Consider the following 23,287-nt stretch of genomic DNA (forward strand, 5'->3'; position numbering starts at 1 on the left):
GTCGAGATATCTAGGCCAGTTATACCCTATTTGAAATGAGGGAAGGATGGGGCCTCCCGGACGGAAATTTCACCCCACTTAAACACATGTGGGGTAGCGACCGTCCCCGACATGAATAAATATCTTGGGGCAAACCTAGCTGTTATTACCAGCGTTTGACACATAGAGCATTAATTAAGGGATGAAAAACGAGAGGTTCCACCGAGATTTGAACTCGGATCGCTGGATTCAAAGTCCAGAGTGCTAACCATTACACCATGGAACCCATTGCTGTTGTTTTTCCTCAAATATTTTCTACACGTTTGTAATGGTACAAGAGCCGATCCTTCCCCCCGCCCCCACTTCCCCGGAAACAACACCTGGGGTCAGTTTAAAAGCCAATTGGCAGGTTGACCACTCAGGAAACCGTAATGGGGATTTTTTCAGTTGGCCAATCCCATCCTTCTACTAATCCCTTCTCGACCAAGCGGTAATTAGATAAGGACCTCGCTCAGCACTACGTTTCCATTTAGTCCTCTCGCAGGGGCGAGCACCCCGAAGTTCCACGTCAACTCCTCAAAAGTCGAAATCGGCTTGGACAGATAAAGACAGAGGTAAGAAATCTCACAGGACAAGAAGCAACAGATTCAACACGTCACGACAAGTCAAAGAAAGAATCTTGGAAGTGAAGGTCCCCAGACTCCCACTTGCTCCAGGCAATCACTACTTAGTTATCTACCTCTCCAGAGGCATCTTGGGGTATGAGACCAAGACCTTCCTCTTGGAAGACCAAGAGGAATTGGGAAACACGGCAACACGGGAATCCGCTAACCTGTGGTTTCAGCAGTAGTCAGAGAAGAGAAAGGTGAGACGGGCGGAGGAGAAGAAACAGACCGAGGAGGAATAAGGGTATGCAATAAACTGTGCTAAGCTCTTCCGCAGTACTCCAGCAACACGAGACACTCATCCTGTCTACAAGGAGCTTGCTTTCTAACAAGCAGGGGAGAACGAAGAAGAATATTCCCAAGAAGCTTAAGTAGTGAGAAGAAGGAGCGTGCAGAATCCTGTGTGATTTTTGGTCGTCAAGGATTCTGGATGCAGGATTAAGATCAGAAAATTGTCAGCTGTGTGACTTTGGGCAAGTCACTTAACTTCTCGGTGCCTCAGTTACCTCATCTGTAAAATGGGGATTAAGACTGTGAGCCCCACGTGGGACAACCTGATTCCCCTGTGTCTACCCCAGCGCTTAGAACAGTGCTCGGCACATAGTAAGCGCTTAACAAATACCAACATTATTATTAAAAGGGGATTGGTCTTGCCCCCGAGGGGTCTGGGGACTCGGAGGGAGAAAGCTACTCCAAAATTGGTGTTGGATTCTGATCAGACCACTCGGGCCTTGGGCCTAGGAACTTGTTAAGTGCGTAGTCGTGGCCGAGTGGTTAAGGCGATGGACTAGAAATCCATTGGGGTTTCCCCGCGCAGGTTCGAATCCTGCCGACTACGGCTGTTTTTGTCTTTCTCTAATACCTCCACGATTAATCCGTCCTATCTATTGAGAACAATATAAGAGAGTTGGTATACATGCTAGCTCCCCATAACGATCTTACAGGCTAGAGGGGGAGACAGACATTAATATAAATAAATTAGAGATGGATAGAGCATGGGCCTGGGAATCAGAAGGTCATGGATTCTAATGCCGACTCCTCAACTTTGCTGTGTGGCCTTGGGCAAGCTGATCTTAGCGGAAAGGACGTCCTCTGATTGGCCTCCAGGAGGAGGATGGACATCGTCATACACGTGGGGTTCTAGAGCTCAAATCTGTGCCATTTTGTGTCTGGAAACCAGTGCGAAGGGGTCACATAGGAAGTGAGGTCCAGAAGGAAGGTGGAACAGGTATTCTGGATATGGGGGCCCCTCATCCCTGTTTTTAAACTCTGAACAGCTTTCACCTAAACACGGCCTTTTCAGGAAGCCTTCGTATTTGGAAACCGCAGATCAAACCAACTGGCAATCAATCAATAGTTTTAATTGAGAACGTAATTCTCCACTGTCCTAAGGTTGTGGAAGCACGCAGTAGTGTAAGTAAGGACCATTCCTGCCTTTAAAGCGGTCTACAATCCCACGAAGGATTTTACCATCCGGGAGAAACTAGCCCCGATTAGCCCGTTGTTGGGCAGGAATTGTCTCTATCTGTTGCAAAATTGTACATTCCAAGCACTTATTACAGTGCTCTGCACATAGTAAGCGCTAAATAAATACGATTGAATGAATGAAAGTATCTTTACAGCTCACAAGGATTGAGACAAGACAGCTAAAAGGAAATGTCCACCAGATGCCCCAAAGAAAAGCATTGCAGCGAAACAAGGAACAGGTATGTGAGTCCTACACATTAGTCTTTTGTCCACAGTCACAGACTCCAAAATTGCACCACCAGTGAACGTCAACTGTATGGATACACATAACAGAATAATAACCCTATGGTTACACATACCAGAACGACTTTGACAGATGAGCTGAAGAGGGTGTATCCATGGAGTCACTATGGGTCAGAAACAACTCGACGGCATATCGACTGGAGTGTGCAAAAGAAAAATAACTTAGCAGAGAATGGTTTCGATCCATCGACCTCTGGGTTATGGGCCCAGCACGCTTCCGCTGCGCCACTCTGCTCCTATAGGAGAAGAACTTTCGAGTGTTCACTAAAGAATAGATGCATGAAGAGTTGGGGGCGGCTCGACGAGAGACAAATAATAATGACGGTATTTGTTAAGCGCTTACTATGTGCCAAACACTGTTCTAAACGCTGGCGGGGGATACAAGGTAATCAGGTTGTCCCACGTGGGGCTTCCAGTCTTAATCTCCATTTTACAGACGAGGTAACTGAGGCACAGAGAAGTGAAGTGACTTGACCAAGGACACACAGCAGACGTGTGGCGGCGTTGGAATTAGAACCCAGGTCCTTCTCAAATATTTTCTACACGTTCTGCCCACTAAACCAGACTGCTTCTCCAATAATTAATATGGCATTTGTTAAGCACTTACTATCAGTACCTGTACTCGCGCCGCCTTAATTCAAAGAGGGTGGAGGGGGGGAGCTGTGTTTCTGTGTGAGACAGATATTGGGTTGGGGGGCTCAAACTCTCGAAACTCTTTTTCCAGGCCACAGGTAGACTGAGCCATCCTCAAACCACATGTCACCTGCCCCAAAATCATTCGCTGGCACGGCGAGGCTTAGAAAAAATGGCCCAGGTGGCCCTATAGCTCAGGGGTGAGAGCACTGGTCTCGTAAACCAGGGGTCGTGAGTTCGAATCTCACTAGGGCCTACTTGCAAGTATTTTTGTTATATTTCTCTTCCCCACAAGTGATGAGAAGAGAAGAAGGTTGACATCAGCAAAAACTGAATAAATGCTACCACTGGCAATCGACAATTGTTCTTTCCCCACAGAGGTAGCAGATGTGTTCCTTGCCTAAAATGAGCTCACATTCTAGAGGAACAGAGAAATGTTCCGCCACTTGTCTGCTGTGTGACCTTCGGCAAGTCACTTCACTTCTCTGGGCCTCAATTACCTCATCTGTAAAATGGGGATTAAGACTGTGAGTCCCACATGGGGCAACCTGATTATCTTGTATCTACCCCAACGCTTAGAACAGTGCTTGGCTCAGAGTAAGCGCTTAACAATTATCAACATTATTAACTCTAGGATTTGTCCAGCATGAAGTGTGAGGATTTAGCGGAAATGCTGGCGAGGAATCCCGATTACTCCCTGAAGGGTTCCCCTATTCGCAGCTCTTTAGACGGCTTTCGCCCGAATAATCGTGGTTCTGCCTGGAAAAAGGTGAGCCAGCCCAGTTCACGGAATGGACTGAATGTTCCAGTTCCAGAGAATGGACTCTGACTCTGTGTGAGCGATGTACAAGGTAATAATTCCTATAGTATTTGTTAAACGCTTAATATGTGCCAGGCACTGTACTAAGTGCTGGGGTGGATCCAAGCAAATCGGAATCAGAGACTCGCAGACTCCTTAGGAAGAGCGAGATAAAAGTTTGCTTGCAGTAAGGAATTGGTGGTTCAGTGGGAGAATTCTCTTCTGTCATATTGGAGGCCCGAGTTCTATTATATTAACTCAATCATATTTATATATGTACTAAGCACTAGGAAAGTATTATTATTTCCAGCCAGTTCATTCAATCGTATTTATTTAGCGCTTGCTGTGCACAGAGCACAGTATTGCTCTGTGTTGTATTGGGAGAGTACAATACAACAATAAGCAGAAACATTCCCTGCCCACAACGAGCTTAAAGCCAGTGCAGTTTAACATTGTGACAGATGAGGGAAGTGAGGCCCAGAGAAGTGAAGTGACTTGACCAAGGACACACAGCAGACGAGTGGCAGAGTTGGAATTAGAACCCAGGTCCTTCTGACTCCCATCTTTTTGATTTTAGACACTTCGGTCTGAACTCATAACATCGCAAAGGAAAACTGAAATAATAATCATTATCCCAGTAATAATGACAAGCACACTGTGTTTTTAATATGAGTACATAACGGCATTTTAAATATCATATATGTGAAATACAGAGCCTCTTTATCAGTCTCCCTCCAGTTTCAGGCTGAAAAACCATGTTAACACTTGGCTCCGTGGCTTAGGTGGTTAAAGCGCCTGTCTAGTAAACAGGAGATCCTGGGTTCGATTCCCAGCGGGGCCTATTCTTCTCTCCGTCCTTTCTGAGAGGGTGCTTATTATTGCTGTTTCATTTTCTTCCCTTTAGTGTGGCAGTTTGACCAGGAAGATTTTCACCTCTTTCATAAGGGAGTTTCCTCGAGTTGATTGCCTTTTTCTTGTCCTTATCTCTAACCCTAACAGCGCCATCACCATCACCTCCACCAGCAAATCATTGTGCAAATGACTCACCTGACGACTTTGCTCGGTGCCGAAAAACTTCATGTGTTTCCCGGGGATCCAGTGGTTCGGAGTCGGCCCCGCGAGTGTCTTTTTCTCTGGACTAAAAGTTCCCCGAAGGGAGAGAAGATACCTTATGACTCTATCGTCCTTTCTCATACGCTTAGTACAGTGCTGAGTACACAGTAGGCTATCAATTGATTTCGTTGACTGATCAATTTAGAGTTTGAGAGGTTCGCCCGGAAAGTAGTTCTAATATAGTGGTAAATGGCCCCGCCTGTCAAGCGGGAGCCCGGAGTTAGATTCCCCCGGGAAGGATGGGGAGGCAATATGTGGTTTCTTACATTTTTTCAGTTCGGAATTGGACTTGTTTGCTGTGTGACCTTGGGTAAGCCGTTTAACTTCTCTGTGTCTGTTACCTCATCTGTAAAATGGGGATTAAGACTGTGAGCCTCACGGGGGACAATCTGATTTCCTTGTATCTACCCCAGCGCTTAGAACAGTGCTTGGAACATAGTAAGTGCTTATAAATATCATTATTATTATTAACTGTGAAATGTCTTGCCACTCAACCCAGTTAGTAAGGTGGTAGTGAAAAAAAACACTTCTAAGTGGCCCTATAGCTCAGGGGTTAGAGCACTGGTCTTGTAAACCAGGGGTCGTGAGTTCAAATCTCACTAGGGCCTCCCCTACTATTTTTTTTTCCCTCTTTTCCCCCAGCATTAAGTACAGGGGAGTAATTAACACAATTACCGCAATTGTCGTACTTTCTCACCACCTTCCTCTGAGCCTCTGTTATGTGGATAGCGCCTTTCCGTATTTGTCCCCCAGTAGGGACATGGTGACTAGCCAAGAGTGAGTCAGTAAATTTCCTCAGCGGTCTCTGGCCTGGAGCCCGCGATTCTTCATCTCGGCTCCAAGAAAAGTGGCTGGTTCACTCCTTTGCTGCCTGCAACAACCCGGCTGATGCCGGAGAAGCCTGAGAGTCTTCCTCATACCTCCATTTCGGTCCCTGCCGGGTCCTGAGGGGGCGGGACGGGAGGTTGAAGAAGGAGCAAGAGGTGACTTTTGGGGTAAAGCAAAGAAGGCGTCTAGAAAGTGTGGAATCCTGATGTTTTCAGTCAAATAAAGTTGTCTCTTCCTGATGGCCTTGTGGCTCCCGCTTTTGATAAATAAATAGATCCCACTTGGGACTCACAGTCCAAGTGGGAGGGAGAAAAAAAATGAATCCCATTTCACAGATGAGGGAACTGAGGCACAGAGAATTTAAGGGGTATGGCCAGGGTTACACAGCAGACAGCAGAGCTGAGATTAGAACCCAGATCCTCTGACTCCCAAGGCCTTGTTCTTTCCAAAAGGGGATGCTCTTTCTTCAGGAGGAAGGACTCTAAGGGACTTGGAGACCCCTCACGATTGGAGTTCTCAAAGTAGCCTCTCCCAGAACACTCCTTCCCTGGGGATATTTCTAAAATGGACAGGATTTGGGTATGACACAGGATTTCAAGGTTTCAGTTTTACTTCAGCTCCCTTGGGGCTTTGAAGTTCCCTCTTCTGGTGAATACTCCAATGTCTTTTCCCAACTCCTTCACACAGCTTCAGCCCGAAAGCAGCGACATCGTCTCTGATGATCCCTCTCATTGGCTGAGTCTGGGATATTTGGAATTTTCACCTCTCAGTTGGATCACCGCAAGCCCAGAGCTCTGTGACCCTGTATCTCCCCTCACCAATCCATTGGCAAATGCGATGAGACCCCCAGGGAGAAAATTGTCCCTGAACACAGCCATGGCCCTGGGGACTCTCACGCTGGCTTCCTTCCTATCCATCTATCATTCCAGAAGACTCAAAAGGGAACCCTGTCATGGTTCATTCATTCAATAGTATTTATTGAGCGCTTACTATGTGCAGAGCACTGTACTAAGCGCTTGGGATGAACAAGTCGGCAACAGATAGAGACGGTCCCTGCCGTTTGACGGGCTTACGGTCTAATCGGGGGAGACGGACAGACGAGAACGATGGCAATAAACAGCGTCGAGGGGAAGAACGTCTCGTAAAAACCGATGGCGACTAACTAGAATCGAGGCGATGTACGATTCATTAACAAAATAAATAGGGTAACGAAAATATATACAGTTGAGCGGACGAGTACGGTGCTGTGGGGTTGGGAAGGGAGAGGTGGAGGAGCAGAAGGAAAAGGGGAAAATGAGGCTTTAGCTGCGGAGAGGTGAAGGGGGGATGGCAGAGGGAGTAGAGGGGGAAGAGGAGCTCGGTCGGGGAAGGCCTCTCGGAGGAGGTGATTTTTAAGTAGGGTTTCGAAGAGGGAAAGAGAATCGGTTTGGCGGAGGTGAGGAGGGAGGGCGTTCCGGGACCGGGGGAGGACGTGACCCGGGGGTCGACGGCGGGATGGGCGAGACCGAGGGACGGTGAGGAGGCGGGCGGCGGAGGAGCGGAGCGTGCGGGGTGGGCGGTAGAAAGAGAGAAGGGAGGAGAGGTAGGAAGGGGCGAGGTGACGGAGACCCTCGAAGCCTAGAGTGAGGAGTTTCTGTTTGGAGCGGAGGTCGATAGGCAACCACTGGAGTCGTTTAAGAAGGGGAGTGACACGCCCAGATCGTTTCTGCAGGAAGATGAGCCGGGCGGCGGAGTGAAGAATAGACCGGAGCGGGGCGAGAGAGGAGGAAGGGAGGTCAGAGAGAAGGCTGACACGGTAGTCTAGCCGGGATATAACGAGAGCCCGTAATAGTAAGGTAGCCGTTTGGGTGGATCTTGGCGATATTGTAGAGGTGAAACCGGCACGTCTTGGTAACGGATAAGATGTGTGGGGTGAACGAGAGGGACGAGTCAAGGATGAAATAATAATAACGTTGGTATTTGTTAAGCGCTTACTATGTGCCGAGCACTGTTCTAAGCGCTGGGTAGACATAGGGGAAGCAGGTTGTCCCACGTGGGGCTCACAGTCTTAATCCCCATTTTACAGATGAGGGAACTGAGGCACAGAGAAGTGAAGTGACTTGCCCACAGTCACACAGCCGACAAGTGGCAGAGCTGGGATTCGAACTCATGAGTCCTGATTCCAGGGCCCGTGCTCTTTCCACTGAGCCACGCTGCTGGTTCATGGTTGTAACCAATCAATGCCCAAAAGGGTCATTTACATTCTAAATTCTTCAATTCAACCTCCCTCCAGAGTCCTACCTTCACTAGTGCCTCCTAATTGGGATGGGAATTCAGGGAGATTTTCCTTCTTCTCTGAAGAAACCTGCTGGCCCCTCTGATCTTGACCTGCAGTTCCGTAAGATTGCTAGATTGTAAACTCCTCGAGGGCAGGAATTGTGTCTACATTCAATAAGTTTACATTCCAAAAATACCACGCAGGTACTTTATTTCCAACCTCACCATACAGAGAAGCAGTATGGTGTAGTGGGTAGAGTATGGGTCTGGGAGTCAGAAGGGTCTGGATCCTAATCCTGGTTCCACTGCCTTTCTGACCTGTGACCTTGGGCAAGAAACCTCACTTCTCCATTCCTCACTTACCTCATCGGTAAAGTGGGGATTAAGATTGTGAGGCCCATGTGGAATGCATTTTTATTTGTTTATTCATATGGAATTTATTTATTTACATCAATTCCTGTCTCCCCCGCAGAGACTGTAAATTCACTGTGAGCAGGGAATGTGAATGTGTCTGTTTATTATTGTATTATATTCTCCCAAGTGCTCAGTATAGCGCTCTGCACACAGTAAGTGCTTAATATTTATGATTAAATGACAGGGATTGTGTCCAACCTGATTAGGTTGTATCTACCCCAGCTTTTAGTACAATGCCTGGCACATAGTAAACGCTTAACAAATACCATAAAAAAGTGATGGATATTTATTTGAGCCCATAAATCCTGAGGCTACATCTAATGCAGTAACAATCTTTGCCCTGTCCCTATCCTACCCTTCAACGCTCCTCCACAAAGAAGCCACAGAGATCTGACTCTCCGATGCCTTGGCTTAGAGGAACGAGTACGGGCTTGGAAGTCGGAGGACCTGAGTTCTTATCCCGGCTCTGCCACTTGTGTGACCTTGGGCAAGCCACTTAACTTCTCTATGCCTCCATTACCTCATCTGTAAAATGGGGACTAAAACTGTGAGCCTCACATAGGACAATCTGATTACCGTGTATCTACCCTAGTGCTTAGAACAGTGTTTAGCACATAGTAAGGGCTTAACGAACACCATAATTACTATTATTATACCGTTCCCCTATTGGCCACAAATAACATAACGACTTAAAGCTGTGGAAGTCATGTGATGTCTGCTGCTGAGTGGGCGGGGCTGGAGCGGGTATAAGAAGGAAACATTTCCTCCCAGGCCTAGGGATTTCCGGTGGGAAGGGAAATATCAGTTTCCGCTTTTGTGGAGCCAAGGGGCAGCACATGGGTAAGGTGCAGGGGACACTCTCAAAGCGCAGGGTTTTCTCCATTTCCATTAGGGCTGATGCCCCGGAGGGAGAGGGCGAGCTACTGCCAGTGAGAAGGAAAATACACAGCTGTGGGCATTTGCTCAGGAGCCCTGTGAAGACAAAGCTCTTCTGTGTTCTTCATTCTCATCTGTGGCATCTGGTGTCTCCCAACTGTGGACCCGAGCTATAGAGAGGTACTCCTGGAGTCAGATTGGTCCTCTAAGTGTGGTTGGGGCTGGAACAATTCTTTCCAAAAATATATCTGCGGGAACAGAGTAGGGTCCCCAGCTCCTCCTCCAGCCTGGCTCCCTCATTGCACTCTCATAGGGGTGGGGATAGAATGGGTATGGTGGATTTTGGCCTGTGGTGGGGAGTGGGGGGAAGAAAGAAGCCATAGGGCCTACCTTTCCTCTTGGGATTTGTGCCTGCTTCCTAGGAGTCCAAAGGGAAGGGATGAACCTAATTATATTGTACTTTCCCAAATGTTTAGTTCATTGTTTTGCACACAGTACTTGCCCCAGCTCTGTCACCTGTCTGCTGTGTGACCTTGAGCAAGACACTTTACTTCCCTGTGCCTCAATTACCTCATCTGTAAAATGGGGATTAAAACTGTGAGCCCAGGTGGGACAGAAACTGTATCCAACCCAATTTGCTTGTATCCACCCCAGTGCGTAGTATAGTGCCTGGCACATTGTAAGTACTTAAAAAGTAATAATAATAATGTTGGTATTTGTTAAGTGCTTACTATGTGCAGTGTACTGTTCTAAGCACTGGGGGAAATACAGGGTCATCAGGTTCTCCCTTGTGAGGCTCACAGTCTTCATCCCCATTTTACAGATGAGGTCACTGAGGCACAGAGAAGTGAAGGGACTTGCCCACAGTCACACAGCTGACAAGTGGCAGAGTGGGGACTCAAACCCATGACCTCCGACTCCCAAGCCCGGGCTCTTTCCATTGAGCCACGCTGCTTTTCATGAAACAAACAATATGAAAATATGAACAAATACCATAACTATTATTATTTTAAGAGGCATTGGTGGGCCCATTTGAGTTATAAATTTCTTAGTGCCATGAAAGGGTTCCCAGGGGGTTTTACCAGAAAGCTAATCCTCTTCCCCACCCGCTGGGCCGTGGGTTCCCCCTCCGAACTCACATTTAATAGCTCTGGTGCCGTGGATGTCCAGGAAGGATGTCAGGGTAAGAGCCCTCAGAGTTAAGGCTGCCTGTAGGGCCATTTTCCTCTTGGTGTTCTCAGCAGCAGCAGCTTCCCTGAGAGGTGAAGCAGTGACAAAAGAAACAGAGAGAAAGAGCTCTGGGCATGAAGCGACCCACAGAAAAGGGGGAATTCCAGCCAAATTGGTCTCAGCTAATCAGAAATATCCTCTGAGGTGACATTTCTGCTGCAGGGTTAGGAGGCTGTGTGAAGAAGACAGTGGAGGAGTTAGGATAATTCTTCAGGGAAGGACCATGAAATCACAAGGCAACTGAAGGGAGACCCCTAATTTAAAGGCGTGTGCCCCCCGCCACAACTTTATCAGGAGAGAAATAGCCTTAGTGTAGGGTAGACCACCCTGTCTTGATAGCCCAATTCCAATCACAGGGGTCCCCAGGTAACTGAGACTGTTTCTCCTTTTTGGGTACTACTACTTCTGCTCTTAGAACTACTATTAATATAATAACAAAGACAATAATAACAATGATAATGAAGTTATTTAAGTGCTTACTATGTTCTAAGCACTGTACTAAATTCTGGGGTAGATAGAAAATACTGAGGTCGCATTTGGGGCTCACAATGTAAGAAGCAGGACGAAGAGCAATTGAATCCTCATTTTACAGATTAGGAAACTGAGGCACAGAGAAGTTAAGTGACTTGCTCAAGGTCACCCAGCAGGCAAGTGGATGAGCTGGTATTAGAACCAGAGGGGCAAGGATCTCTTCTCCTGTCCAGTCCACTTTAGCCCCTCCCTCTAGGCCTGGAGACTCCATTGAGGCCCCTGTGACAGAGATTTCCCCCCCAACCAGGGGCACAGACACCCTGCCTACTATATACCTCCTTTCAGGGGCTGCATGCGTTGACACGGAGGCCTGTTCTGCCCGTTCCAGGGCAGGACCCAGGAACTTGTAGATTGTCCCAGCTTAGCCACCTCTCACTCTCCCACTCAGTTGTCCAAGGAACGTGTCTGCAAATTTTTTTGTATTGTACTCTCCCAAGCACTTAGTTCAGTGCTCTGCATATAGAAGCGTTCAATAAATACCACTGATTTACTGAGTTGAATTCCTGAGGTCTCCATTGCCCTAGAAGTCAAAGTATCAAAGTCGAGCCTTCAAGGACTTGCCTGGTGACTGATGACATTTGATACACCCAGTGCTGACTGGCTCATTCACCCCAGGATGCCCAATCCCTGGGGGAACAGGGGAAGCCCTTGCCTCTTACCCTCAGAGATTTTGGGGGGCAGGTGGCTTTGGGTGGGAGCCATCCTGACCGCTATTCTCCTCGTTCTCCCACCCTCTCTCCGGCCTACAGGATGGCGTCTCTGCGGGCAGTCTTGGAGTCTCCGGGCAGCAGCTCTGGCAGTGGTGTTGATGATGCTGACATTCCTTGGGGCCGGGGGCCGGGAGACTCCAGGTAAGTGCAGAGAGCTGCCCCCAGAGAGCCCAGCACCCCGAGACGTCCCTGTGTGCAGACGGGGGATCTGGAGGATGCCCTGCTTCAGCCCCATCCTGGGAGGATTGGCTAAAACCAGATCCAGGGGTGCAAAATTCACTGCCGCTCCTCTTCCCCAGTCCCTCTCAGGCTGGACTGTTACCAACCACCAGAGATAAAACATCCCAGCAACCTGGTCCTGCCAGGGACATGGGGAAGAGTTTGGGGGTTTGGGGAGAGGAACTCTCAATAATCCCTAATAACTCAAGAGATTCCCTCTCTCTCCCAATCCCAACTTTACCCACCTTGTTTCATGTCCCCCATTCCCACACTCCTCTCTCTGACTCTTCCTTTCCCCTCAAAGCCCTCCCTGCCTTCCCATCCCCTTACAATCTAACCACCCCCCCTCCATCAATCAATCAAGGAGAGCACTGAAGGAGAGGAACTTGAGATAGAGGGTGTAGATAGATCTCCCCAAGGAGTTTTGAGAGGATTGGTAGGGGGGAGATGGGGGGAGACCCCTGGGATCAAAGGAGGGATTTTTATTCATTCATTCATTCATTCATTCATATTTATTGAGCTGTACTAAGCGCTTGGGAGAGGGCACCATATTCAATCACACACATGCCCTGCCCACAGCGAGTTCAAATTGCTGGAGTAGACATAAGTTAACCAGGCTGGACACAGTCCCTGTTTTACACTGGGTTCACACTCTTCATCCCCATTTTTTACAGATGAGGTAACTGAGACCCAGAGAAGTGAAGTGGCTTGCTCAAGGCCACACAGCAGACAAGTGGAAGAGCCAGGATCAGAACTCATGACCTTCTGACTCTCAGGCCCAAGCTCAATCGATAGGTCAGGGGTTCTAATCCCTGCTCCACCACTTCTCTGCTGTGTGACCTTGGACAATCACTTCACTTCTCTGGGCCTCAGTTACTTCATCTGTAAAAAATGGGGATGAAGAATATGGCCTAGTGTGGAACAGGAACTGTATCCAACCTAGTTCATTTATATCTACCCCCAGCGCTTTGAGCTGACTGTGGGCAGGGAATGTGTTTGATATAGTGTACTCTCCCAAGCGCTTAGTACAGTGCTTTGCACATAGTAAGCGCTCAATGAATTCAATTAGTAATAACAGTGCTTGGTGCACAGTAAATGCTTAACAAGTACCATAATTATTTAAGGAAGCAGGTGGCTTAGTGGATAGAGCCTAGCCTTGGGAGTCAGAAGGGCCTGGGTTCTAATTCCAGCCCTGTCACTTGTCTGCTGTGTCACCTTGGGCCAGACACTTCACTTCTCTGGGCCTCAGTTCTATCTTCTGTAAAATGGGGATTAAGACTGTGAGCCCCTTGTGAGACAGGGATTGTGTCCAACCTGATGAATTTGTATGTAGTCCAGCGCTTAGAATAGTGTTTGACACATAGAAAGCGCTTAACAAATACCATCACTGTTATTACAATATAACAGTAAGCAGGTGTATTCCCTGCCCTCAGTGAGCTAACAGTCTCGGGCGAACGTGGGCATATTTGACAGCAGTGGGGGATAATAATAATAATACTGATGATATTTGTTAAATGTTTACTATGTGCCAGGCATTGTACTAAGCGCTGGGGTGGATCCAAGCTAATCCGGTTGGACACCAGACCTCTCCCACGTGGGGTTCACAGTCTCCATCCCCGTTCTACAGATGAGGCAACCGAGACCCAAGGAAGAGAAGTAAGTTGCCCAAGGTCACGCAACAGACAAGTGGCAGAGGTGGAATTTGTGAAGTGCTTACTATATGCCAGGCACTGTACTAAGCGCTGAGGTAGATATAAGCAAATCGAGTTAGAGACGGGACCTCTCCCACGTGGGGTTCCCAGTCTCCATCCCCATTTTCCAGATGAGGTCACCGAGGCCCAGAGAAGTGAAGCGAGTTGTCCGAGGTGTCACAGCAGACTAGTGGCAGAGGCGGGATTAGAATTTATGACCTCCTGCCTTGGAGGTCCGGGCTCTAGGCACTAAGCCGTGCTGTTTCAGATAAGATGAGAGGTGGGTGAGGGAGACAGGACTTTGCCCCGAAAGGAGGGTCAGGGGGTGGGTGTCGCCGCCCCCTCATCCCCCGGGGACCCCGTGCTCCTGGACAGCACGGGGCATCACCGCAGCCCGCTCCGCTCTCCCCGCAGAGCATTTCCTGCTCCAGGCCAAATGTGAGTGTTACTTCCACAACAAAACGGAGCAGGTGCGCTTCGTGGAGAGACACATCTATAACAGGCAGGAGATCATAAGTTTCGACAGCATCTGGGGCTTTTACGTGGCGGTGACCGAGTGGGCCGCCCAGAAGCCGAATCTTGGAACAGCCAGCAGGCCTTCCTGGTTGACAGATGGGCCTCGGTGGACACGTACTGCAGGCACAACTATGGTGCGATTGATGGCTTCTCGGTCCAGGGCAGAGGTGAGTGGGGGCGGGTCTCCCCTCCCCCACCCGCCCCCTCTTCCCCCCAGGAACCTTCCCCCCGCCCAGGCCCTAGACCCCCACAGCCCCCAGCTCCCGCAGATGCACCGCACCGGGCCAGGACACCATGGTGGACCACAAACGCAGCATGACCGCTGCCTGGTTTTTATTTTTTCAGTGCTATTCGTTATTTGATTTCTCTTTAATGGTATTTCTTAAAGGTTTACTATGTTCCACGCCCTGCACTAAGCACTGGGATCAATGCAAGCCAATCAATGTTTTAAATGCTATTCCTTCTTTTCTTTTCTTTTCTTTGTTAAAGGTGTACTATGCTCCAGGCATTGAACCAACCCCTGGTGTAAATACAAGCTTATGAGTTGGCATGCAGGCCATGTGCGATTTTTTTAAATGCCATTCCTAATTTTACTTTATGACATTTGTTAAGGTTTACTCTGTCCCCGACACTGTACTTAACACTGGGGTAAATGCAAGCTAGTCAATTTGGATGCAGTCCATGTGCCATTTTTTTGAATACTGTTGGTTATTTTATTTTTATGGTATTTCTTAAGCATTTATTATGTTCCAGGCACTGTACTAAGCGCTGGGGGAAATATATGCTAATCAGTTTGGACGTAGTCCTTTTCCTTTTTTTTTTTAAATTTTGAAATGATATTCGAAGAGAGTGGGAGAAAGGGAAATGAGGAGTTAGGGAAGTCCTCTTGGAGGAGACGTGCCTTCAGTATGTCTTCAGAGGAAAAATATGGAACACTTCACAGATTTGTCTGTCATCTTTGTTAATGGACCATGCTGACCTTTTCTGTATCATTCCAGTTTCGGTATATGCTCTGCTGAAGTACATTAATATTTGTTAAGCATGTTCTGTGTGTCAGTCACTGAACTAACTGCTGGGGTAGATAGAAGATAATCAGGTTGGACACATGCCCTGTCCCTCGCAGGCCTCCCAGCCTTATCGGCCATTATGCAGATGACATAACAGAGGCACTAGGAAGTTAAATGATTTGCCCAAGGTCACACAGCAGACACGAATAAGAGTTGGAATTAGAACTCAGGTCCTTCTGACCCCCAGGCCCATGCTCTTTCAACTAGGCCCCACAGTTTCTTGCCATTGTTTTTGCAGTTCTCCACCAGCGCTCCCCTTCTCAGATTCATTCATTCAATAGTATTTATTGAGCGCTTACTATGTGCAGAGCACTGTACTAAGCGCTTGGGATGAACAAGTCGGCAACAGATAGAGACAGCCCCTGCCGTTTGACGGGCTTACGGTCTAATCGGGGGAGACGGACAGACAAGAACGATGGCAATAAACAGCGTCAAGGGGAAGAACATCTCGTAAAAACCGATGGCGACTAAATAGAATCGAGGCGATGTACAATTCATTAACAAAATAAATAGGGTAACGAAAATATATACAGTTGAGCGGACGAGTACGGTGCTGTGGGGATGGGAAGGGAGAGGTGGAGGAGCAGAGGGAAAAGGGGAAAATGAGGCTTTAGCTGCGGAGAGGTAAAGGGGGGATGGCAGAGGGAGTAGAGGGGGAAGAGGAGCTCCGTCTGGGAATGCCTCTTGGAGGAGGTGATTTTTAAGTAGGGTTTTGAAGAGGGAAAGAGAATCAGTTTGGCGGAGGTGAGGAGGGAGGGCGTTCCGGGACCGCGGGAGGACGCGACCCGGGGGTCGACGGCGGGATGGGCGAGACCGAGGGACGGTGAGGAGGTGGGCGGCGGAGGAGCGGAGCGTGCGGGGTGGGCGGTAGAAAGAGAGAAGGGAGGAGAGGTAGGAAGGGGCAAGGTGATGGAGAGCCTTGAAGCCTAGAGTGAGGAGTTTTTGTTTGGAGCGGAGGTCGATAGGCAACCACTGGAGTTGTTTAAGAAGGGGAGTGACATGCCCAGATCGTCTCTGCAGGAAGATGAGCCGGGCAGCAGAGTGAAGAATAGACCGGAGCGGGGCGAGAGAGGAGGAAGGGAGGTCAGAGAGAAGGCTGACACAGTAGTCTAGCCGGGATATAACGAGATAACAGATAACAACCCCCCAATCCCATTGCACCCCAGGTGGCCCAGAGGAGCGGGGATGTAGGGAGGAGTGGACAGTTAGTACAGTGTTTAGCACATAGTAAGCACTTAAATACCATTATTGTAGGGGGTGGGTTGATGATAATTATTGTGGTATTTGTTAAACGCTGACTATGTGCTAAACACTGTACTAACAGCTGAGGTAATCAGTTTGGACACAGTCTGTATCTCCCACAGGGTTTACAGCCAAAGTAGGAAGGAGAACAGAGATTGAATCATTATTTTACAGATGAGGGAACTAAGTCAGAGAAATGAAGTGACTCGTGCAAGGCCAAATAGCATGGCCTAGAGGATAGAACATGGGTAAAGAGTCCAAAGGAGTTCTAATTCTGGCTCCGCTACTTGTCTGCTCTGTGACCTTGGTCGTCACTTAATTTCTCTGCACCTCAGTTCCCTCATCTGTAAAATTGGAGATGAAAACTGTGAGCTCCATGTGGGACAGGGACTGTGTCTGACATAACTATCTTGTGCCTACCCCAGTGCTGAGAGCAGTGTTTGGCACAGAGTAAGTGGATAACAAATATCACGATTACTACCAATTCTTAGGGAGTGGAAGGGGTTGGGGGACACCACAGTGTAGTAGGCTGGGAGCACAAGGGGGCTGTGGGTAGGGAGCACGGATGGGGTGATGGAGCAGGAGGGAGGGACCGTGGATCCGGTGCATGGAGATAGAGAGGAGAGTAAGGATCTTGGAGGGGTGGTGACGGAGCGTGGAGGTTCAATGGATAGGGAACTTTGAGGGGCATTAGGGGAGGGAGGATAGAGGGGTTGGTAGGGTACAGGATTTTGAGGGCTGATGGGGGATGGGGCATGGAGGGGCAGTGGGGGTAAGAAGCATGGTGGGGTGATGGGTAGGGGACCTCGGAGGGTGCTGGGGAGGGGTCACAGATGGACGATGTGGGTAAGGAGAACAGAGGAGCCATGGTTAGATAAACATCTCTCCAAGTGCCTAGTGCAGTGTCCTGGCCAACGTGAATGTTTTATAAGTACCATCACTTCCCATACCTAGAGGTGGGTGAAAGGTGGGGGCGGGGGGCGGCTGGAGACACTGTGGAGGAGGAAGCAGCAGCAAGAGTTAAGATCAGACTGGACAGGAAGCCCTTGGAGCTGCTGGGTCACCTGAGAGAAGACAGTCCCATGGTCTCTGACTTCTTCTCTCGCTTCCCTCCTCCCCCAGTCCATCCCACAATGAAGGTCTCCCAGGCAAACACAAAACCCCTGGAACAACACCAGACGCTCACCTGCTCCGTGACGGGGTTCTACCCGGGAGACATCCAAGTCCAGTGGTTGCGGAATGGACAGGAGCAGAAGGACGGCGTGGTGCACACGGACCTGATGCGTCATGGAGACTGGACCTTCCAGGTCCTGGTGATGCTGGAAATGACCCCCAGGAGCGGAGACGTCTACGTCTGCCACGTGGAGCATGGCAGCCTGCAGGACCCCATCACCGTGGAGTGGAGTGAGAGGCCGCCCCCCCATGCCACATTCCTTTGACCGATGTCTCTCCTTGACCCTCTGTGCCCTCTGTGGGTTTTTGCCCTGGCATGACCTTCCGTACCATTGATTTCAATACTATGGAGCTTGGGGAGCTCGTAGCATATCAGAGGACCCAGCCATCCTTCCCTCAAGGCCCTGGGCTCATCCTTAGGGGACTTGGGGAGTTGATCTGGGAAATGGGAGTCTCCTCACAGGAGATGTTGCCCTGGGGCCTGAACCCTGGACTTTCCTCTTCTACCCCTTCCCAGGCTTGTTCAGAACAGAGCCTCAAGCTCCTTCCTGCCCTTCTACCTCTCACTTAGATGGGGACACTGGGGAGGAGGCTGACCCTTGACTGCACTCACACATACCCCCAGTCCAAGTTTCAAGAAGGAACCAGGCTACCTCCCGGCCTCTTTGTTCCCCAACCCCCAGGCTGGCCACTAATGTCCCTGGTTGGGACTGTGAGTGCTGACCCACCCCATGTGACCTATCCTCCTCAGGGCCCCAGTCTGAATCTGCCCGGAGCAAGATGCTGAGCAGAGTCGGGGGTTTGATGCTGGGGTTCATCTTCCTCGCCGTGGGACTCACCGTCCACTTCAAGAGTCAGAAAGGTAATGGGGTCTGGGGCTCAGGGAGTTGGGCGTCTCTTCGCCCGGAATTAGGCTCCCCTCATCCCTTAGCAAGGGAATCCAAACTCGGTGCTCATGGGAGCCACTGGGGATCAAAGTCTCTCCAAGCAGTGGCAGCAGGGCTGAGAGCAGTGACAGAGCTCAAATCTGGGGTGGAGTGTTAAGAGCAGGTGGGAGGACTCAGAGTGGATTCATCCCAAGCCATCGCATTCAGCATCCTTGTCCCGCTTCCTCTCCTGGGCTGCTGTACTCACCCTCATAGGGGAACCCCTGGTCTTGTGGGGAGGAAGGGAGAGAGGAAAGGTTTGGGGTCCTATCTGTTCCTGCCCAGACTTATCATATCTCTCTTTTCCAGGACACCCTGGCCCTCAGCCTGCAGGTAAAGTCCTTGTCGTTTCCTTTTCCTGTGCAGAGGGAGGACATGTCCCTCCAAGCTTTGACCTCTTGTGATCATCCAGAGAGGAAGGGAGGGGTGTGGGGGCTGGGAGCTCTGAATCTCCCCGGCGAGACTGTTCCTCCACCAGCCCCAGCTCCCCTCACCCCGCCCCCTTGATGGGGCCATGATATCACTGGACTGGGAGCGTGGGCTTGAACACTGTTTTCATCACTTAAGGAATCTCCAGGGGCTGTTTCTAGGGGAGCCCCCTCACCCCCGGTCCCATTCCCACAACCTAACGAGCTCAACTCCAATCAATCATTCAGTGGTATTTATTGAGTGCTTAGTCCATGTAGACCTCTGTACTAAGCGCCTGTGAGAGTCCAATATGACAAAATTGGTAAGACACTTTCCCTGACCATAAGGAACGGCTCCAACTCAGCTCGGATTAAACGAGCCGTGGGCACCCTTTATTGGAAAGGAAATGCTGTCTTTGGGAATGAGGGATTCAGGGTGACTCTGTCCTCACTCTTACCTGTGGGACTCTTGAGATGATCTCTACATGTCACCCACCAGAGAAGCTGATCCTGTACCTCTCCCTGCCCCTCGGAGGTGCCCTGTGCCTGATTCAACTCCTCCAATGCTCTACAAACCTCTAGGCCTCGACCTCCCCCTTCCCTGCCATCTCTGGCCCCCTTCCTGACCATCCTGGCAGGATCTATCGCTCCTGGACCTTGCATTCGATGGGGATGGAGGCATTCAATCTCTGACCTTCCTTGCTTTCCCCCAGTGGATGTAGCGGACCATCCTTCCTCTGACCCAGCACCGCGACTGCTGCTGCTTCTCCGTTCCAACCCAATCCTGAGTTGATTCTTGGTTCCTGAAACTCTTAGTTAAAACACAGGCCTGAGATCTCCGTGTGTGTCTTCTGCAGACTGGGCGCCCTCGCCTTCACTGTCATTCACTCGTATTTACTGAGCGCTTACTATGTGCAGAGCACTGTACTAAGCGCTTGCTCCTCCGACCCGCACAGAATGAATTAATTAGAAAGAGAATTGCTCTTTGCCAAAGACCAGCATGAATCCCTTGCCCAGCAGAGGATGACTTGGTTTCCGAATCACCCCAGGAACCAGAGGATGATTCTGCCAAGTGATGGGCTGGCAGGAGCTTCCATTTAGCCCTCAACCAGCCATTTTGGCTGCTGCTAAGGCAGATCCCCCATGACTAAGCCCCTGCCTCGACCAACATTCTAGCATCCCTCGTTGTTGTAGATTAACGAGCTCCCCTACCTGTTCATCTACATTCCCCACCCCTCTCTCGTAACTGTTTTGCGTCCCCTAATGTGTGGTGGTGTAGCTAATCCCACTAGACCCAGGACTGACAATCCGTCTTCAAGACACATTCACCAACCGCCTCGTGTTCGCATGAACTTTCAAGAAGTTCGGCTGAGCACAGGCCAGGTGTCCCTTCTGGGCCCCTTCTCGAGGGGACTGGTTCATGTTGCAGCGGATACTCACTGGGATAGAAACCCACCACAGTGACATCGTGCCTGGGGCTATGTCCAACCTGATTGTTATATCTACCCCAGCGCTTAGAACTATGCTTGAAAATAAATACCATAAAAAACAGCATTCCCACGCACAGATCCATTCACATGTACTCACACATGGATACACAGATGCATGAGAACAAACGAATGCCTCCTTCCGTGGCCTCCACGTACATAGTGGAGAAGCAGCGTGGCACAGTGGAAAGAGCACGGGCTTTGGAGTCAGGGCTCATGAGTTCGAATCCCAGCTCTGCCACTTGTCAGCTGTGTGACTGTGGGCAAGTCACTTAACTTCTCTGTGCCTCAGTTCCCTCATCTGTAAAATGGGGATGAAGACTGTGAGCCCCACGTGGGACCACCTGATTCCCCTGTGTCTACCCCAGCACTTAGAACAGTGCTCTGCACATAGTAAGCGCTTAACAAATACCAACATTATTATAGTGGATCGCACAGACCCTATTCAGGTCAGATGTTCGCACCGGATTCCTAGGGAATTGGCAGGACCCCAGTCAGACTCTGTTCCTGTCCCGGTTCTGACCAGCCACAGATTCTGCAGGAACCGGAGTCCCCTCGAGGTGAGTTAAGACCCCCGGTCACTAATAGCCTCCCAGCTTGTCCCTCGCTGCTCCAGGATAACAAACCATTCCCCGAGGAGCGCATCTTCCACAGGGCTGGACAAGATGCCTCTCTGGAGAGCGGCCGCAGCCCTGATGGAAATGGAGAAGGAGAAAACGCTCCGCACAGGCCCCGGGGGAGGGAACAGGGCTTCCCGTTCTCCTGGAAAGTCCCGGGTCACCAGGGGGCATGTCCCTTCTTCCTGGCTCTGCCTTCCCGTGCAACAGTCACCAAGTGACTTCAAACAGCAAGTGGCAGTGCTGGGCAGACAGAGCTCGGCTACCTGGTCTCCTATTCCCAGGGCTCCTTCGAGGGGAGTGGGAGGCGAGGGCAGGACTGAGAGGAGGCCAGAATGGTATTGCAGAAAATGTAAAATAGGCCCGTTGAGCTCCTCACCAGTCCACAGCTGCACTCTCCCGACACCCCTCGCCCTGCCTTAGCTTTGTAAATCATTTCTTCTTATGCTCCAGCGATTCTAAATCTATCCTAATCCCCACGAGTTTTTTTTCCTCATTAATGTCCGGTCCTGTCCCTTCCTCACATGCAGGATGATCTGGGTGGGGGTCCAGGGAGGAAGAGGATGGCTATTATTTTTTCCGGGCTACTTATCTCTCCCCACCCACCTACACTGGAGTTAGGGAAAGTTGAAAAGCAAAACAAAAAAAAATCCTTTTTATCATCATTGTGGTTGATTAACCGACCCGCGTCATGACATCGGGTCACTTAACCAACTTGGGCACACAGTTCCCCATTTCACATATATTTTTATCCCACATTACTTCCTCCTTCCTGTAATTAATTTGCGTCTCTGTCCCCAGGTAGATGGTAAACTCTTGAGAACAGGGATCAAACTTTCTAACACAACTAGGCTCTCCCAAGTGCAGTGCGCTTAGTGCTTGGCACATAGTAAGTGCTTAGCAAATACCACCACCACCATCATCATTAATGCACTATACATTGCAAGTGACCAATAAATATTATCGATTGATTAGTTGGATGATCGACTAATCGGTGGCACTGAAGTGAAATAGTTGTGATACGCATTCCCTGCCCTCAAGGGTCTTATTCACTGATTAGCGAGTAAAATTGGGGAAACAAATATGATGGTAGATGGTTGGAGACAGAAAAAAATCAAATATAAAACAGGAAGCTGACACATCCAGACTAAACTGTGCTTGTTCAAATAAACATACAAAGAAGATGATACTTAAATTCCCTTCCTCCTTGAGCACGTCATTTATACACAGTTACTGGGCAGGGACTTTTTGCCTTCTAGTTCCCCTGGGGCTGAACTGGCAAATCAGCATTCAGACTCACCAGGCATCACTAGTTACCAGGTTATATAGCTGCCTGAGGGTACCTTTGGAGGCCTCTCCCCTCCTTCACTCTCAGTAAATAACTTACCCTTATTTTATGTCTCCAGGCCTGAAGTTCTTTGCTGCTTCCCTATTGATTTTATTCCTTATGAAATCTTTGATGATTAAATTGCTATTCATTATAACAATAACCATGTGAACATGTCGTTTGAGTCACTGGAAGGAGACACTCGTACACCTTAATGTCCCCCAGGGCTCAAGACCCCTTGTGATTTTCCCGTTCGTGGAATAGGATCATTCCTCATTCGGTTCTTCTAGACTATAAGTTGTGGGCATGGGACAGAAACTCTATCCATCACTAGGCTCACAGTCTAAAGGAGAGGAAAAGCAGGAATATAATCCCCGTTTTACAGTTGTGGAAATGGAAGCCAAGAGAAATTCAGTGATTTACTAGTTGTCACAGAGATAGCAAGTGGTAGTACCGGGCTTGGAATCCCAATATCCTGACTCCCTGTCCTGGGCTCTCCACTAAACCATTACCATTTTAGTCATGAAGTATTGCGTTAAAATTCCGTTGTTTTAGATTTTGAGTTAGAAAATGATATGGAATCCTTTAGGCAATGCTAACTATCTTTGTGGTTTCCTCTTGTTGCCTTCCAGAATCGAACGGATATACCTACTTTTTCAAACAGGTGGCTCCAGGAATGTTCCTGACATTCCCTGTCATTTCCAGAACTCAGTCCTCCCCAATCTTCTGGATATAGTGAAGGGACCCCTGGAGATCCCGGAATCGTTGGGGAGAGAACTCTTTTCATCTACTGCCAGGGCCTGCTCTGGGC

General features: G+C 49.3%; 1 protein-coding gene and 7 non-coding genes across 8 annotated transcripts; 5 read left to right on the forward strand and 3 right to left on the reverse strand.

Moving 5' to 3' along the window:
- Positions 1-193: 193 nt before the first annotated feature.
- On the reverse strand, positions 194-265 carry TRNAQ-UUG. Its single transcript has one exon. It is a non-coding gene; the product is annotated as a tRNA-Gln (tRNA).
- Positions 266-1,400: 1,135 nt separating this feature from the next.
- TRNAS-AGA lies at positions 1,401-1,482 on the forward strand. The gene has a single exon. It is a non-coding gene; the product is annotated as a tRNA-Ser (tRNA).
- A 1,095-nt stretch (positions 1,483-2,577) lies between these two features.
- Positions 2,578-2,649, reverse strand: TRNAM-CAU. The gene has a single exon. It is a non-coding gene; the product is annotated as a tRNA-Met (tRNA).
- Positions 2,650-3,230: 581 nt separating this feature from the next.
- TRNAT-CGU lies at positions 3,231-3,303 on the forward strand. Its single transcript has one exon. It is a non-coding gene; the product is annotated as a tRNA-Thr (tRNA).
- Positions 3,304-4,613: 1,310 nt separating this feature from the next.
- Positions 4,614-4,687, forward strand: TRNAT-AGU. The gene has a single exon. It is a non-coding gene; the product is annotated as a tRNA-Thr (tRNA).
- Positions 4,688-5,494: 807 nt separating this feature from the next.
- Positions 5,495-5,567, forward strand: TRNAT-UGU. Its single transcript has one exon. It is a non-coding gene; the product is annotated as a tRNA-Thr (tRNA).
- Positions 5,568-11,844: 6,277 nt separating this feature from the next.
- LOC100088072 (DLA class II histocompatibility antigen, DR-1 beta chain-like) lies at positions 11,845-19,627 on the forward strand. Its single transcript, XM_029053822.1, is given in 8 exon segments — positions 11,845-11,862; positions 11,864-11,945; positions 14,129-14,269; positions 14,272-14,397; positions 17,662-17,943; positions 18,464-18,574; positions 18,948-18,971; positions 19,545-19,627. Coding segments are annotated over 8 exon segments (867 nt in total).
- On the reverse strand, positions 15,152-15,254 carry LOC114807704. The gene has a single exon (XR_003755779.1). It is a non-coding gene; the product is annotated as a U6 spliceosomal RNA (small nuclear RNA).
- Positions 19,628-23,287: the final 3,660 nt, after the last annotated feature.

The sequence above is a fragment of the Ornithorhynchus anatinus genome, chromosome X3, assembly GCF_004115215.2.
Source record: "Ornithorhynchus anatinus isolate Pmale09 chromosome X3, mOrnAna1.pri.v4, whole genome shotgun sequence".
Lineage (NCBI taxonomy): Eukaryota > Metazoa > Chordata > Mammalia > Monotremata > Ornithorhynchidae > Ornithorhynchus > Ornithorhynchus anatinus.